The following is a 16,180-nucleotide window of genomic DNA, read 5'->3' on the forward strand; positions in this document are numbered from 1 at the left end:
CATTGTTTTATCCTTTGGACTGGGGCCGAGTCCTCCAGTGATCTGTTCACGGAGTCAAGGTGTCAGCTTCCTCTCCTAATTCCCCTACCCCCACCATGTCCCACCTCCTCAGGCAGCACCAAGCCCCGCCCACTGAAAACAGGCAGTGTGCCCCGGGAGTCCCAGGCAGCTGGCCAAAAGGTATTGTTATTCCCATAGTGGAGGTGAGGAGGTGGAGGCCCAGGGAAGTGGGGTTTGTTCGTTCATTCATTCATTCATTCATTCATTCACCATTCATTTAAAGATTTATTGGGGAGGGGGCGCCTGGGTGGCTCAGTCGGGTAAGTGACTGCCTTCGGCTCAGGTCATGGTCCCAGGGTCCTGGGATGGAGCCCCGCATCGGGCTCCCTGCTCAGCCGGAAGCCTGCTTCTCCCTCTGCCGCTCCCCCTGCTTGTGCTCTCTCTCTGTGTCAAATAAATAAATAAAAATTCTTAAAAAAAAAAAAACAACAAAAAAAGATTTACTGGGGAGGATTCCAGGGAAAACAAGACTGACTTTGTCTTTACCTTCATGATGCTTCCAGGCTAGTGGGGGATAAATATGGGCTGACAATGGGGAGCAAACAATGGCATAAAAGGTTATTTTTCATTGTAATACGGACTGAGAAGGCAGGAAAAGCGGATGGGGTGGTAAAGAGTTTGTGGCAGAGGAAATAACTGGATCAGCACGGCCATCTGGTACTCTTCCTCCAGAAAGATCCTCCCAGACTGCCTCTTCAGTCTGATTTGGGTCTCCCCTCACCCCTTCCCTGGCTGAATGAACCTTTTCATCAGACCTGGGCACAGCCTTCAGATCACTCAGCACAGCTGCGGTGTGGCTTTTGCCATTTAACATTCTGTGTGATGGAGTCTAAGCTCTTGAGAGCAGGGACCAAATCTCTTTGCCCATCACTGGGTCCTGGTGCTGAAGCCAGTGTCAGCACACAGCAGGTGCTCAGAAAATACTTATCCAATGAAGGAAGGCGAGAGACAGAGAGGAGGAGGCCAGTGGAGCTGCAGTCAGATCCCCAGCCTGGGGATGCGGGACCCATGCTCTCCTCGCCTCACACCTTCCACGAAGCAGCTCAGAACCCCAAACAAGGGGAGACCCCCTCCCCCCAGCACCTGGCAGAGAGCTCCAACTCCACCGAGATTAGGTGCTTTGTTGCCATATCTCTGTGTTTGGAAATGCTTCTAGTTTTCTCCCAAGGGTGTAAGTACATCTGAAAGGATTTATTCTCGAGCAGTGAGAATGGAAAATGTTTCCTGCTGACTTTGTCCTGAGGACTTGGGAAATCAGACATTACTCAGGCCCTGCCCAAAGTGGGAATGGGCGGCTGGCTGCCTGTCCAAATGGGACGCCACCGGGTACCCGCCCCCCCCTCCTCACTGACTTCACTTGCTTGAAATGGCACAATAGCCCCCAGAATCTGAGGTCGGGAAGTTGGGAAGGAGAGGACACCTGACATTCCACGCTCACCCCAGCCTAAGGGTTAGGCCTAATTGTTCCCATTTTGAACAAATAGGCTCAGAGCGGTTGAGGGCTGGTCCCAAACTCATACAACTAGCAAAGTAACAGAGCCAGCCCCTAAACTCACGACTTTCTGACCTCCAGAAAGTGATGCCTTCTGTTAGATACCTGACCTTGGAAGCTCAGCTTGCCCATTTTTCAGTTTCAGTTGAGCAATTCTATTCAATCTGGAATGGGCAGGTTTCTCTAATCACCTGGGCCCTGTGTCCCACCACATTCACCCACCGCCCCACGGCTCTGTCTGGTCCAGGATGGGCCTAGGATTCTACATTTTCAGAGTGTCCTCAGTGATTCTTAGGGTCAGGTAGGCTGGGAAAAGCCTGAGGTCTGAAGTCTTTACCGTTATGATTCAAATGTAATCCTACAGCTGAGCACAAATCTGAGTTAACTTAATTAACAATGATCATGAAAGTGTTCTGTGGGACTTAAGAGTTTAGAAAGCCCTTAGGAGATGAAGTGTGGTCTGGGGATGATTGTTTTCTCTGTAGATGAGGACACTGAGGTTCAGAGGGTTCGTGCAGCTGGAAAGGGACCTCAGGAGCACGGCTTTCCTGAACTCAAACGCCATCCTTGTTTAGTTTGTTGAGGGAGGCATTTGCATCTTGCTTGGTGAGTGCTAGTTAGGTGCTCAGATCCTTCCCAATGACAGAGCTGTGGGTTTTGACCCCTCTGTGTCCCTGGTACAGAGAACTAGACCTGAAGCTGTTCTCTGCAGTCAGATATTTCTGGAAGGAGGGAAGTGAGAAGTTGCAGGTGCTAGACAGTTGGGGGGTGGGGGGGATAGTGGAAGTAAATGTTTATTGAGCGTCTCCTGGGCATTGGGCCCAGTGCTACATGCTGCAAATATGTCATCTTACTCACTTCTCACAACGAACCCATGCGGTGGGGGCTTTTACTTCCCCATTTTGCAGGTGGAGGCAATTGAGGTAGAGCGATGTGCCCCAGTGTTGGTGCGTGTTAAGGTTCTGGGCTAATTAGAACCCATAAATATGGGAGCTGGGAGGGCCTCAAGATGGATGGAGCCAGCTACTAGTTTTTGGAGCTGGGGAGGGGGGGACCCGAGGTTCTGAGAGCTGAGGGGTTCCACCCAAGTTCACCCCGCAAGCCAGGTGGTAGGGGGCCGGTTTCGCTCTCAGACCTGCCTGACTTTCCCCAACTCCGCTTTGGTTGCTCAAGCTATAAAACTGGGTCACACTCAAAGCCAAGTGGTTTGTCAGAGCTGAGTTAACCCTGAGTCAAAGGAGCTATGAGAGGGTTCACCCACCCATCTCCACCGCGCCCTGGGTCAGGCCCCTCGCAGTTGGTTGGGGCCATACTGGCCGCCGCCTGCCCCGCACTCACTGGAGCATGACGAGTCAGCCACCCAGGACCCAGGCGTCTTCTAGAGCTGCTGTTGCATGCTGCACCTGGGACAGCTGGGCTTTGGGTCCTGGCGCATCCACCCGTGCTGTGTCCTTGGCCAGCTCACCTCACCTCTCTGCGTCGGTTTTTCTGGTCTACAAATGGGGACATGAATCCTGACACCCCCCCCCCCCCCGGCCCGCCACCACCACCAACCCTAGGGTTGCTGAGTCGAGTTAAGGAGAGAACCTCGCACAGCTCCTGGAGCAGAGGAGGTCCCAGTTCTGCGTCATGGCCCCTCTACTTTCCTTCCCCTATTTATGAAACTTCCTGACAGGCTTGATCTGCTAATGCAGAGACTAAACCGGTAGCACTGGGGGTTGAATTCTGCTCCATCACAGATATTATTTCATCCTCACATTCTTTTAAGCAAATTGAATTAAATGCCAGCACTTTCAAGTTAGATTTCACATAAAAATCGATTACCATTGCCTCCTGAAAAATGGGGCTCTCTGGGCGCCCTGGCCAGGTGGCAGACGTAGCTATCACTAAGGAGTGGCCACATGCTCCCCCACTCCCTGTTGCCTGGTCCCCAGCTGTCTCCCCTTCATTTATGAGACCTGCATCCTGGTTCTTAATAGGCCAGCTTCTGGGCGCAGGCAGGTCTGAGAGGAAACAGGCCACAGGCTGAGCTGGGCTGGGCAGAGCCCTGGGACCATAAGCGGGTGGGGAGGTGCATGGGCCAGGCAGGGAGGTGAGTTGGGTTAGGGGCCTCAGGCATCCTGCAAACCTCTCTGAAATGTGAAGACACTCTTGTAAAGAAGCCAAGTTGGTTTGACCTAATGGAGGTTAGGAGTCCAGATTCCTGTCAAAGACTGCCTGGGCTCAAGTGTTCCACTTGCCAGCTCTGTGACTTTGGACAAGTTACTAAACCTCTCTGTGCCTCACTTTCCTCATTTGCAAAATGAGAATAGTGGGTTGTTCATATGTGTGCCCTGACACATGGTAAGCATTCTACATGTCAGTGGCTAATAATCCCATCCCCAAATAGGAGATTTGTCTAACATCTTCTTTAAGAGATGGTCTGGAAATGTTCTTGGAGAGATCAGCCTGTGTCTGGAAATCCCAAACAGAGACTAGTATAATTGAGTCTATTCCTGCTAAAAGAAAATTGCCAAAGAATCAGGTGCATTGTCATCATTGCTGGAGGGGGGGCAGTTTTGCATGTCTCATGACTCCATTTTGAACAGAATGCTTAAAGATTCTATTAAGGACACTCCATGGGGAAGGAGTAGAGTGGAGGAGAGTGAGGCCCAGAGGTAGCTTTTAATTTTTCAAAACGCTGGTGCATTCTGCCCAGGTACCCTGTGTCAGTAGATTAGCTTGCAGGACCTGGTTTCTGCTGGCCAATGTCATCTACCACCTCACAGGGTCTTCCTGTGGGCCTCATGCCCACAGTGGACACCAAGGACCCAGGCAGGGAGGTCTCCCTTGGAAGGAGCCAGTGGCCTTTGGGATACAGCAGAGACCAGGGTTAAGAGCTTGGTCTCTGAGTCTCCCACCAGGCTGCTGGTGCCTTGCTCTGCCTTGGTCACTGCTGGGTCCCCTAGGCCTAGGACAGTACTGGGCACACTAAAAAAATGTGTCGAATAGTAAGTGAGCAGAGTTCGAATCCCAGCTGTGTTTGAATGACAGCTCTACTACTTGCAGGCTCTCTGATTTCTCAGCGCCTTACCCACATCATCCGTGGGGATAGGGGCGGGACCTTCTTCCTGGGGACAGGAGCACTTCAATGACATAATGATGGGAAGTTGTCCAGCATGGCACCCTGCCATTGGAAGGGCCCAGTACATATGGCTGGGATTATTTTTGAGTTTGCATAGGTATTTGAACCTTGATACAGGCTACCACATCGGCCTCTGGCCCTGTGGGTGGCAGCGTTGGAACTGCCATTTTGGAATCTTTACATGAGCATATTGGCAGCCCAGAGAAGAGAGGGTACGCGGGTTTGGCCGACGGAGAGGAGCTCTGGGGAGAGCCACCCCTGTTTGTCAGGAAAGCGCCTGTGTGTACTTACATGTGTGTGTGAGTGTAGCATGTGTGTGAGTGTGTACGTGTGTGAAAATGTGTTCACGTCTTTGCCGAAGGCCCAGGGGTAGTCATCATTGCCCCAGCTGGTGTCACAGTGTAGGGCTCCCAAGTGTGGGGACGTGGGATGTGGACTTGGTGTCTGCCCTCTCACCAGGCTTAACTGGTTTGCCATGAGCTCTTGTTGAGGGAAAGATATTGCACAGGAGCTATGATATGTAGGAATGTCTAGCAAGTGAGCTGGACCCACAGAGGTCAGTGACTTGTGAGTGACTCCTGGGTCTGCTGCTTCCTCAGGGGAACCTCCTGCCAGGGACCTCTCCGCTGGCTTTAGAACACATTCAAAGCATTTCCCTCACTTGGTCCCCCATAGCAGCCCTGTAGGGAAGGAGTTGCCCATTTCACAGATGGGCAAATTGAGGCCCAGGGGGTTACAGTCTGCCTGGCTGGCTAAGGGCAATTTGCTGGTTCAAATGCAGATTCCCATGGCCCCACCTGGAGTTTGTGATGTGGGGCATCAGGGCCCTGGCCTCTGTATTTTAAACACCGTCTCTGGGGGCACTGTAATGATCAGGAGAGTGGAACCCCAAGCAGGAACTTCAGGCTCTGGCCCTGTTGTTTGCTCAGTCTGGCCAATCATGGCACCTTTCTGGGATTGATTCAATTTCCTCAGCTGTGAGGTGGGGAGAGCAATAGTGAACTTCTAGTAATGTGAAAATTCTAGAAGCAGCGTGTAGCACTCTTAGGGTCCAGTGAATACACATTTGTTGTTATTATTCCATATGAGATTTGTTACAAAAGCAGTTTAAGAAACAAAAGGGGCGCCTGGGTGGCTCAGCCGGTTGAGCGTCTGACTCTTGGTTTTGGCTCCGGTCCTGATCTCATGGGGTCATGAGATCCAGCCCCATGTTGGGCTCTGCGCTCAGCAAGAGTCTGCTTGGATACTGTCTCTCTCAAATAAATAAATAAATCTTAAAAAAAGGAAAAGAAGGAAGAAAAGAAAGAAACAAAAATGCTATCTGTATGTATAATGCATCGAGTATTACAGGTCACCCTACTCCCCGACGCTGTCCGCTGAGTGGTGTTCTCTGAACACCACCGGGCTGGGCAGGGATGGGGTTGCTGGTTTCCAGGAGGGCAGTGGGGACAGGAGAGGAAGCACACTCACCTGCCTCTTGTACCTGATCTGGATCCAGGGAACATGTCCCTGGATAGGCCCCCACACCCCTTGGCTGGCAGCTTGGCTGGGCCAACTGTTCCGCCCAGCACTTGTGGTGAGATGGTCTCCGTCCCCGCTAGCACCTTGTTTGCTCCTTTGTTCACTCATTCATGAACTGTTGTTTTCTGTTGAGCACCTGCTGTGTGCCACCCTCTGTGCTGGAGCTGGGGTTTGAAGCTAAACGCCACCGACGTGGTACCTGGTCTCATGGAGCTTCCGTTCCGATGGGGAAGATGGGCAATTAAATGAGCAAGAGTTTTCTGAGCGAGAACGTCCAGGGAACTCTGGGGATTCTGATCGAACTTTTTGCAGGGCTGGAGGAGGGCCTCCCCACGGTGTCACCCCCGAGACCTTAGTGATGAGCAGAGCCAGGTGGATGCCAGGACGAGGGGTCCAGTCCTGCGCAGAGGCAGGGTCAGGAGTGAAGTGTCAGCACACAGCGAACCGGAGAATGCATCTGGGGCATGATGAGAGTGCCCTTGACCCTCAGCGCAGTGAGGATGGGTTTGAGCAGGGGAGCCAAGTTCGATTCGTGGTGTGGCAGCCTGCAGGGCTGTGCTGTAGAGGTGGGGTATGGTGCGGCCCGGCAGGGCCAGGCAAGCCTCTGCTGGCTCTTGTGGTGTTTAGTCTCTCTGCCAAGAAGCTGCTTTGATTCATATTTTCCACATGGACTTGATGTTTGGAAAATGTTGACCTTCAACTAATAAAATGTCACTTATTAAATTGTAAGTCACATCCTATTCAATTAAAAAAAAAGGACAATGGACCTGTGACTTAGTTCGTGGCCTGTTGGCAAGAGGCAACTTGACGGTACTTGAGGCCAGAGAAAAGGCAGGTGCCTTATCAGTGACCTCCCCCCGCCACCATGTCCCTGGGGGTGGGCCGTGTGTCGTTTCTGTGAGAGGCTGGCTGGACTGATGGTGAAGCTGGGTTAGCAGCCAGACTGGAGAGGCTCAGACAAGACTGGAGTGCTAGCCCAGGCGGGCAGAACTTAGCGCTGCTCGTAAGAAGCGGAGTCCTGTTGGGAAGGTGGGGTCTGTTCACACACAGGCTGGAGAGGAGTGGAGGCCACGTAGGTGATAATGCTTGACCAGAAAAGAAGCCGATGGCAGAACATGCACAAGTGGGGAGTGAATTTGGGGGCTTCCTGGAGGAGGGACACTTGAAAGATGAGCCAGGGTCGATCAGTGAAGGGCAAGGGATGGCATTCTAGCCGAGGGGCTCTGCAGCCTGATAACAGATTGGGAGGCAGGGAGAGTGGTGTCAGAAAGAGTGGGGGTAACAACAGTTTGTGGACCTGGCCCAGGGTCTGCACATTTTTGCATCAGGCAGTGGGGAGCCATAGCAGGTTCTTGAGGAAGGGCGGTGTTTAGGACAAAAAAAGGGATCAAGTGAATGTAAGAACTCCCTAGGGCATGGCTGAAGGGGAACTGAAAGCCTATTGGCATGGGTTCATATATTTCCCAGGGATGTCGAGTGAGTGTTCTCTCTGATGGGATGACTGCTCATTATTCACACTCTCATGGAGGCCAACCTGAGACTGAATTCATGCATACGAAATGCCTAAAGCACACTGCAGGCATACAGGCAGCATTGGAATTGTGGCCAAGGGTTGGGGCCCCTGAAAACCCCACCGCAGGGAATTCACAGTCGGGGAGTTGAAAAGCTTTTTGGAAAATAGCATTGTGGCCCCAAGGCCACTTGTAGATATTAAGAACATGTTGACGTATTTGAAGTTCATTAAAATAATATAGAGAAGAGAATACTCTCGATGTTTTAGACATTTTAAAGTAGGAGTAACAGGAACTTCTTTCAGCTTCATGTCTTCATCTGCAAAATGGGCCCAATGCTAGTGCCAGCAGCTTCACGGGGCCATTCTGAGGATCGCAGGGGCTGATGCAGGTGAGACGTTTGGCATTGGACTTGGCTAGAGTAGGTTCTCTGTTGATAAGCCTGGAACAATCCAATTCATTCTCGCTTACCACGCTGACTTACTACAAGTGTAAGCATTTCTGTTCCAGCAGTTTCAGGGAGATGCTAATAAATTTGTTTCACTTTTTTGCAGAGATGCCCTGCGTAAGAGACTTTTCCCGCTTACATCTAGAACTCACTGCCTTGTGTGAACAGTCACTTCCCTGGCCCCACCCCCTCTCAGCTGTGGGACCTCAGGCGAGTCCTTCATCCCCCTGGGACTCAGTTTCCTCATCTGTAACAATGGGCTAATAATAGCACCCCACCTCAGTATTGCATGAGGCAGAATGAGATCACGGACGTGAATTGTCAGCAAGTGCTCCTCCATGGCCCCCAGGTCAATGACCCCCTCCTCCTGGGGTCCTGTGTACCCCCAGCAACCAAGGCAACCCTGCCCTCTTACACATGACTCGGCTTCCTCCCCATGTTCTTCCACCTTCCACTAGAGTTCCTAGAGTAGGAATAATCAAATCTAGGTCTCCCCATCTGCTTCCGGCTTTACTTCCCTTTTTACTTTTCATCCCCCAAGGCTGTTTGTTTGACCATTCATTTATTCATTCATTCTCTCGTTTATTTGCACATATTCATGCTGGTCATTGCACTCAGCACTAGGGGTCCAGTGGTGAACAAGAGGGATGTAGCCCCTGCCATCATGGAGTCTTTGGTTTCAACGGTGAAGTCAAACACCCAATTAAATTTGTAGTTCTCAGCTGATATGAGGGCTGCGTAGGAGAACACAGAGGGCTCTAGGACCTGAGTCTTCTAGGGATCAAGGAAACCTCACTGCAGTGACTGAGCGGCTCTTTGAAAGATGCTTAGGGTTGAAAGGGTTGGAGGACCAGGTGAAAGGCGCAGCCTGGGCACAGGCTGGAGGCAGAGAGGACGCTGTGGCAGGTGGAAGTAGGGCCGAGGAGAGCTGGGCTGGAGGTGTCAGCTGAGGCAGGCCATGAGGGCCTCGTAGGGTATGGTTAGGAATCTATCCTTTATCCTAAGTCACCTTTGGCCTATGAAGGAGTTTAAGATCTTCGTGAAAAGCTCACCCTGGACTGAAGGGGAGGAGTGGAGCCGGTTAAGGTCCTTCTGCAGCGTTCAGGTCAGGGGGGTGGTACTCTGTACCATCACACAGCCCGGGGCCTTCTTGAATCTCCCATTGGAGGAGCCACTCAGCTGGGGTCCTCAAGGCCAGAATCCTTGTGTTGATATGCAGGAAAGTTAGAGGCACCAGGGTTGTGTGTCCCAGAAGCTTGGGGGAGGACGGAGGAGCCTTGGATGAATCGCCGGCTACCATGTGTCCACGAGGATTATAAGGTTGGCCGCTCCCGTGAACCCAGGAAAAGGCTTTTTATTTAGAGCCTTTTGGCGTACCCAGCAGGTCCAAGTTCATAATCTCAGCTAACCTTCCCAGCGCTCCGCGGACGGGGGTGAGAGTGCCCTGCTGTCCAAAGAAAGAAAACAGGGTTAAGCATTTGTGAGGGACCTGCCCCACATCCCGAGGCTCCTACCTGTGTTTTGAGCCAAAGTCCGAGCTCCCCTGCCCTGTAGGTAACAGCAGGGCGAGCCCCCTGTGATCCTGAAGCTCTGTGGATGGGTCACGCCCAGTCGGAAGCTCTGTAGGTCGCCCACGAGGCCTGTGGTTGGAGGAACATGCTATGAGGGCATGACTTCTGAGGTTCACGTTGCCTTCTTCATACACCACCTGGTCCAGGCTCCCCTTCAGACTCCCAGGATCCCTCTGGCCCAGGTGCACAGCAGGCGGCCTTCCTGGGGAGGGCTCTGCCCCACTGCATGCCCCCCCCACCGTGTCCCCTCCCCCCAGTCCATCCTTTCAGACCTTGGGTGGAGGCAAGGCTGTTCCCTGTAAATACCAGTCCCCTTACATGTGCATTTTTCCTCTATGATTTTTCCTGTTTTGATGAAACACTGCTCTTGGCTGTTCAGGTTCCCAAGAGGGGACTGAGGCCCCTGCCCGGCCAGCCGGTCATTCAGGAACTTTGCTCCCAGGCCCAGCCCCACACCCAGCCCGCATTCCGCCGGGGCCATAACCTTCGTGCTCTGTGTGAATGGGGCCCATTCCTCCCCCACCCCCAATTCCCATGGTTCCCACGGATGCCTCCTTATCGCTTTTTCCAGCTGACTGAAAAAGGCTGCATTCTGGCCCCAAATTACCACCCCCACCCCATGCCCTTTCTGTTTTCTGTTTTCTCCTAGACTGAAGGGTGTGAGAGTTTACTACAGTTCAAGGTCCCGCCTGCCTCTGAGCCCACAGCAGGACCTGACTTACAGGCTGCCTGTCGGGGAAGGCCAGGGGAGGTGCCGTTTGACGACGCTAGCCCAGTAATTCACTGGGCAGATGCACCGAGTGCCTACCCTGTGCCAGGCATTGCTGTAAGCGCCGGGCATAAAAGGGGTGAACGTTAAGTATCGTGGTGCCAACAGCACCATCCGCCCGCCCGTAGGAGAGGCGTAGCTGCGGTCATTGGCCCCACTTCGCGGGCTAGAACTGAGGCTCAGGGAGCTGGTCTGGGCTACTCAGAGCTTTGGGTCACTTCTCTGCCACCTCTGTGGGAACCGCTTAGAAAACTTCCCTTCTTCGGGGTTCCGGGAGCCCTGTGCAGCCCCCACACCTCCTTCAGCTGAGTGGGGGCTCGTGTCCGGCCCTTGCTGTCTGCCCCAGTCAGGTGACCTGTGCGGGGGGCAGCCTGCCCATCTGCCCAGGGTGGCCTTGCCGAGGCCACAGCACAGCCAGTAGGTGGTGGCTCCAGGATGGGGAAGCCAGGTTTCTCTACCTCCAAATTCCAAAGTCTGTTCTTTGGGGTTCTTGATTATATGTTGGCCGGGTTATCTCTGTTGCTTTTTACCGCCCCCCCCTCGTGCCTACAGGCCTTGTCTTAATCACACGACTCTGCCAGAGGCACTTCTGTTGAAAGTATTTGTCCTGAATAATTATAAGCTTTAATCTTACCTTTGATGTATATTTACCCATCCGATACTCATACATGTTTGTTTGTTATTTATTCATTCTTTCAACAAACAGCGTTTATTCAGTGCCAGGCCCCAAGCCAGGGAGGGGAGGGACAGGTGAGCCCGTGAGCTCCCGAGTATATAAGGCTCAATCCTCCCATGGTGGGTGGGGTGGGGGGAGTGGGGGCAGAGGAGGGCAGGGGTGGGGGTGTGTGATCAGGGTGATAAGCAACGCCAGAGCAGCATTCTCAGGGCACCCACGCCACTCTGCCTTCTCGAGCCGATGAACTCATTCCATCCTCACAGCCGCCCCTGCGCGGCCCTCAGGAGCTCACTTGCCCAGGGTCATCCGGCCAGTGACAGAGTCAGAATTTGAACCCAGGCACTCTGGCTCCCAAGTCTGTGCCCTTCACTACAGCACCATACGGTGTGACCGTGAGCTTGCTAGATGAAAAAGTGGAAGGAGCGCATGCAGATCTCAGTACTGGGAAGGGGTGCTCTGAGGTGTGTGTGGCGGAATCGAGGCCTGCAGGCGCCTCGGGGGGAGCAGGCCTTGGGCTGGTGCCGAGCATGGGTCCCAGCCTCCAGTCTTTCCGGAGCAGGAGACGCAGAGTGATCTCGTGTGAGGAAGAAGTCCAGGGCATTAGCCACACCTGTGTTTCTTTGTGAGCACAAAAACATATTCCAAAGCCAGACCCTGAGTCCCACGGTGTTTGGAGCTCGGCCCAACGGCCTGGGCCGGTGCTGTGTGGAGGAGGAAGGGGCCTGGCTGGGGTGGACGTGGACTAGGCCAGCCTCGGCTGGAGCCTGGCTCTGTTGTTGACCGCCGGGGTCACTCTGGGTGAAACCTGGTCCGCCCTCCTGGGCACTCAGTACTGTGCTTCAGATCCACCGTGGAGAACAGTCCAGAGTCCTCTCCCCAGCCTGCAGGGCCCTGTGTGATCCATCCCCCACCCCCACCCCTGATGACCTCATTCTAGGCCACCTTCCCCTCCCTGTGCTTCAAGCCCTGGTGGCCACTGCGGCTCCTTAACCAAGTTGACTTCACCTTCCACCTCAGAGCCTTTGCGTGGAGTGCCCTTCCCAGGCTGTCGGCATGGTGTGCTCCTTCCCTCCCCTTCAGGTCTCTGCTTGGAGGGACCTGCCCTAACCACTCGGCTGGAAGTGTCCCCTGTCACATTCTATTGGATCATTGTGGGTGCTTCTTCGTTGTTCTTGGCACACTTCAAAACAATCACATCCCCTTTTTGCTGATCAAAAAATGTGTCTGTCCTCTCCATGGAAATGTAAGTTCCTCAATGCACAGGCCTTGCCTATGGTGTTCACCCCCGTGTCCCCAGCACCAGTAGTGGAGGCTGGCACTGTGAGCCCTAAATAGTTGTTGGCTAAATGGATCAGCCTCGGCCTACTGATCTGTAAAATGGGAAGCATCCTACTGACGTACTAAAGTTGGTGTAAAGATGAGAGTATTAATTTAGTGCCTGGCACATAATAGTTTCTTAGGATTGAGACACAGAGCAAGTGTGAGGCCCAGGTGTGAATTACCAGCCTAGTTTAAACTCAGTGTACACAGCAGAGCTGTTTTGGCACTGCTGGGCTAGCCTGGTGCTCAGCAGCTCTTAAAATCAAGGTGATGGGTAAGGCAGGATGAGGTGAGGGAAGGAAAGAAGAAAAGAGAAAAAAATAGGAAAGGTGTTAGGGTGCAGTGGACTGTTTATCAGCAGATATGTAGGAAGAGATGGTTTATCTCAAGGCCAGCTTGGCCACTAGAAAGTTTGTATATTTCTGCCGAGGACTTGTATTTTTAAAACCAAAAAAAAAAAAAAAAAAAAAGGCACAGGTATTCCAATTAATGAATGTAGAAGGAATGACAGAATTTGAAAATCACCATTAAAACACCATGGTAATATGGGGTGCCTGGGTGGGTAAGCGTCTGATTCTTGATTTCGGCTCAGGTCACGATCTCATAGTTGTGGGATCAAACCTCTCATTGGGCTCCACACTGAGGGTAGAGTCTGCTGAAGATTCTCTCTCTCCCTTTCCCTCTGCTTGTGTGCTCTCTCTCAAAATACATTTAAAAAAAGAAAAAGAAAGGAACACCATGGCAATAATTGGTACAGTTAAAATCTGCATGCTAAAATTAGTGGGTAAAAGCTTTAGCAGAAATATTTAGATAGGCTCAGCGTATTTCCCCCAAATATTTAGTAATCACAGAGGGGAACACAGTTCCTTACAGCAGGGACCCCTGGCAGATCCCGCCTTAGCGAAGTGCTCAAGCCCAACATTGCTGGCCATAAGACATGGACATCACGCGCCCTGACGCCGAACATTGGCAAGGGGCTCCATCGTGGTGGGATTCTTCCCAGAAATGCACAGCCTGGCTGAAAGCACCGGAGAACATCAGACAAACCTCATTTGAGAGAGGTTCTACAAAATCCCTGACACACTCTTCAGAAGTGTCACAGTTGTGACTGATGAGGGAGGACCTGCAGCTGCCACACAGTGGAGCAGGCCACGAGGACACAGCAGCTAGGTGGGGCCCTGGATTGGATCCGAGGCCAGACAAACGGGTGAAATCCTGATGGTTTGCGATGTCCTCGAGCGTCTTGTTCCAAAGTTCGTTTCCTGTTTTGAGAATTTTTCTGTGGTGTTCTAGGGTTCTGGAAGGTGTTCCCATTGGGGGAAGCTGGGTGAAGGGTGTCCAGAGGGAACTTTCTGTACTATTTGTGCCACTCCTCTGTGAGACTGAAATGATCTGGAAATGAAAAGCTTAGAAGGATGGCATGAGCTGAAGGGGAAGGGTGAAGTGCAGGAGAGGAAAATGTAAGCGGAGGCTTCACTGTGGCGTCAGGACCACACAAGCGAGTGTGTGTTTGCGGAAAGACCCGTTGATGGTGACGGGAGTTTGGAAGCACACCTGGCAACGGTAAAATCCTTGCTCCATGTTTCCATGAAGAATTCTCCACGGTCGGTTGGCCGGTGGCCTTGACAATGCCCTTCCTAAAACGGGTCCATTTCTCCCCTCTTGAGCTCTGCCACCTCTTAGCAGGGAGCATGTCCTTTGATGACACTCACTGCTGTCAGGATGTGCAGAGCTGAGGTGGGACTCCCTGGCCTCAGGTTCAGGGAGTCCTTAGCAGCGTTTGCCAAACCGCAGCTACTCCCGGGCCACTTTTACACTCTTCGCCGTATCTATCTACCTTTGCCTTTGCTATTATAAACTTTATAAACTTTTTTTTTAAATGGACCTACTGTAAAAAACTTGAATAGAGAGTTTTTTAAAAAATATGTTACCTCATCCCTGTGAAATGGAAAACCAATGTCACCCACTGTGAATCCAAGGTATCCATAAAATCAAAGCAGTGTCAAGAAAGTTCTTCATCACGGCCTTTGCTGATAGAAGGTTCCAAGGCCTGCTCTTCTCTTTATCAAAAAGTGAGATTATTAGGTGTTAAAAGACCTACCTAAATGAGACTTCTAAACTTGTTCAAGAGGGGCGCCTGGGTGGCTCAGTCAGTTAAGCGTCTGCCTTCGGCTCAGATCGTGATCCCAGGGTCCTGGGATCGAGCGCCACATGGGGCTCCCTGCTCAGCGGGAAGCCTGCTTCTCCCTCTGCCTGCCGTTCCCCCTGCTTGTGCTCTCTCTCTTTCTCTCAAATAAATAAATAAATAAAATCTTTAAAAAATAAAAAAAATAAACTCATCCAAGAGACTTGAGAGAGAAGTGGAACAGGAGTAACTCCCTCTCCAGGGGATTCCTGCTGTTTGTCACAACCCCAGTCTGGGTTCCACCTAGAACCGTCTTATTCAGGACCGCTTTGAAGCTGCCCCAGAGCCACCTGGCTCCTTCCCGAGGGGCACAGCTGGCCACATTGTCAGGCCTTCTAGGGCCTGGCCCACCCCCTTCTTCAAGCCCAGGCGCTCAGGCCTGACTGTGTACGACATAGACCCGAAGCTGCTTCCTCTAGGCAGCTGTACCCGATCTCCCCTCAACTTCGGGGCACTTGGAACCTTAAAAAAAGAAACGTGGCTTCCTGGAGGTAGTGGAATTATTCTCCTAGTGCACTATTGTTCCTGCACAGTTCTAAGAACTGGGCTTTGTTGCCCCGAGCTGGTACCTGCCTTGTCACGGGGCTGTGTAGCGTTCAGTGGAACAGGGCTTTTAAATGCTTTTGACATTCACCCTCTGTAAGAACTGCATTGTGTATTTTAGCCCAGTGTATAATGTATAGGAACTCAATAGAACAACGCTTCCTTTCATTATAGGCAATGCAAACAGGTAGTTTCTATTCTCTTGTAATCTAATTTTTTTAATGCTGGCTGCAATCCACTAAATTGATTTTTCAACACACAAATCAGCCGTAACATACAGGTGGTAAAACATTGCTCTGGATGGTTAAAGCATGAACCATACTAATGGGTCCCATTATGGGGGAGGGGTCACCTGATATGTGTGAGGCACAGTGGTGAACACTGTCGTCTTTAATCTTGACCACATTTTGCGCCTTAGGTCACCAGATCTCAAGAGAGGGCATCACCTAGCCCAGGGCACACCGCAAGTAAGGGCAGAGCCAGGATTCGCCTCTCGGTCAGCCTGACTTTTGTGCATGTCCCTTGGACATGGAACCCTTCCCCTGTGTATCTGCCATTACACCTCGCTCGAGATTGTTCCCAGAGGAGATGTCAATAGATACACAATGAGGGAATCAGATGTCAAGCTGATAGAGAAAGAAATTCAAAAACAGCCTCTTGATTATCCTGAGCCAGTGCAAAAGGTTTCCAAACCTGGCCAATGGTTAGATATTTTTTTTTTTTAAGATTTTATTTATTTATTTGAGAGAGAGAATGAGATAGAGAGATCGTGAGGGTCAGAGGGAGAAGCAGACCCCCTGCTGAGCAGGGAGCCCGATGCGGGACTCGATCCCGGGACTCCAGGATCATGACCTGAGCCGAAGGCAGTTGCTTAACCAACTGAGCCACCCAGGCGCCCCTGGTTAGATATTTTTTCTTTTAAAATTTTTAATTAATTTTTAAGTTGAGGTATAGCATAGC

At 51.8% G+C, this 16,180-nt stretch overlaps 1 protein-coding gene across 2 annotated transcripts in view; it reads left to right on the forward strand.

The window, feature by feature from the left end:
* ERGIC1 (endoplasmic reticulum-golgi intermediate compartment 1) overlaps positions 1-16,180 on the forward strand; it is a 103,770-nt gene that overhangs the window by 13,920 nt on the left and 73,670 nt on the right. Inside the window, exon 1 of one of the 2 annotated variants that reach the window (XM_081826328.1) lies at positions 12,393-12,415. The exons of the other annotated variant lie outside the window; for it this stretch is intronic. Within the exon in view, the coding sequence (XP_081682454.1) occupies positions 12,408-12,415 (8 nt within the window). The 5' untranslated portion in view covers positions 12,393-12,407. Of the gene's footprint in view, positions 1-12,392; positions 12,416-16,180 lie in introns of those variants that run through there. 2 annotated transcript variants of the gene reach the window in all.

Source organism: Leptonychotes weddellii, chromosome 7, assembly GCF_054177405.1.
Source record: "Leptonychotes weddellii isolate Sample4059 chromosome 7, ASM5417740v2, whole genome shotgun sequence".
Lineage (NCBI taxonomy): Eukaryota > Metazoa > Chordata > Mammalia > Carnivora > Phocidae > Leptonychotes > Leptonychotes weddellii.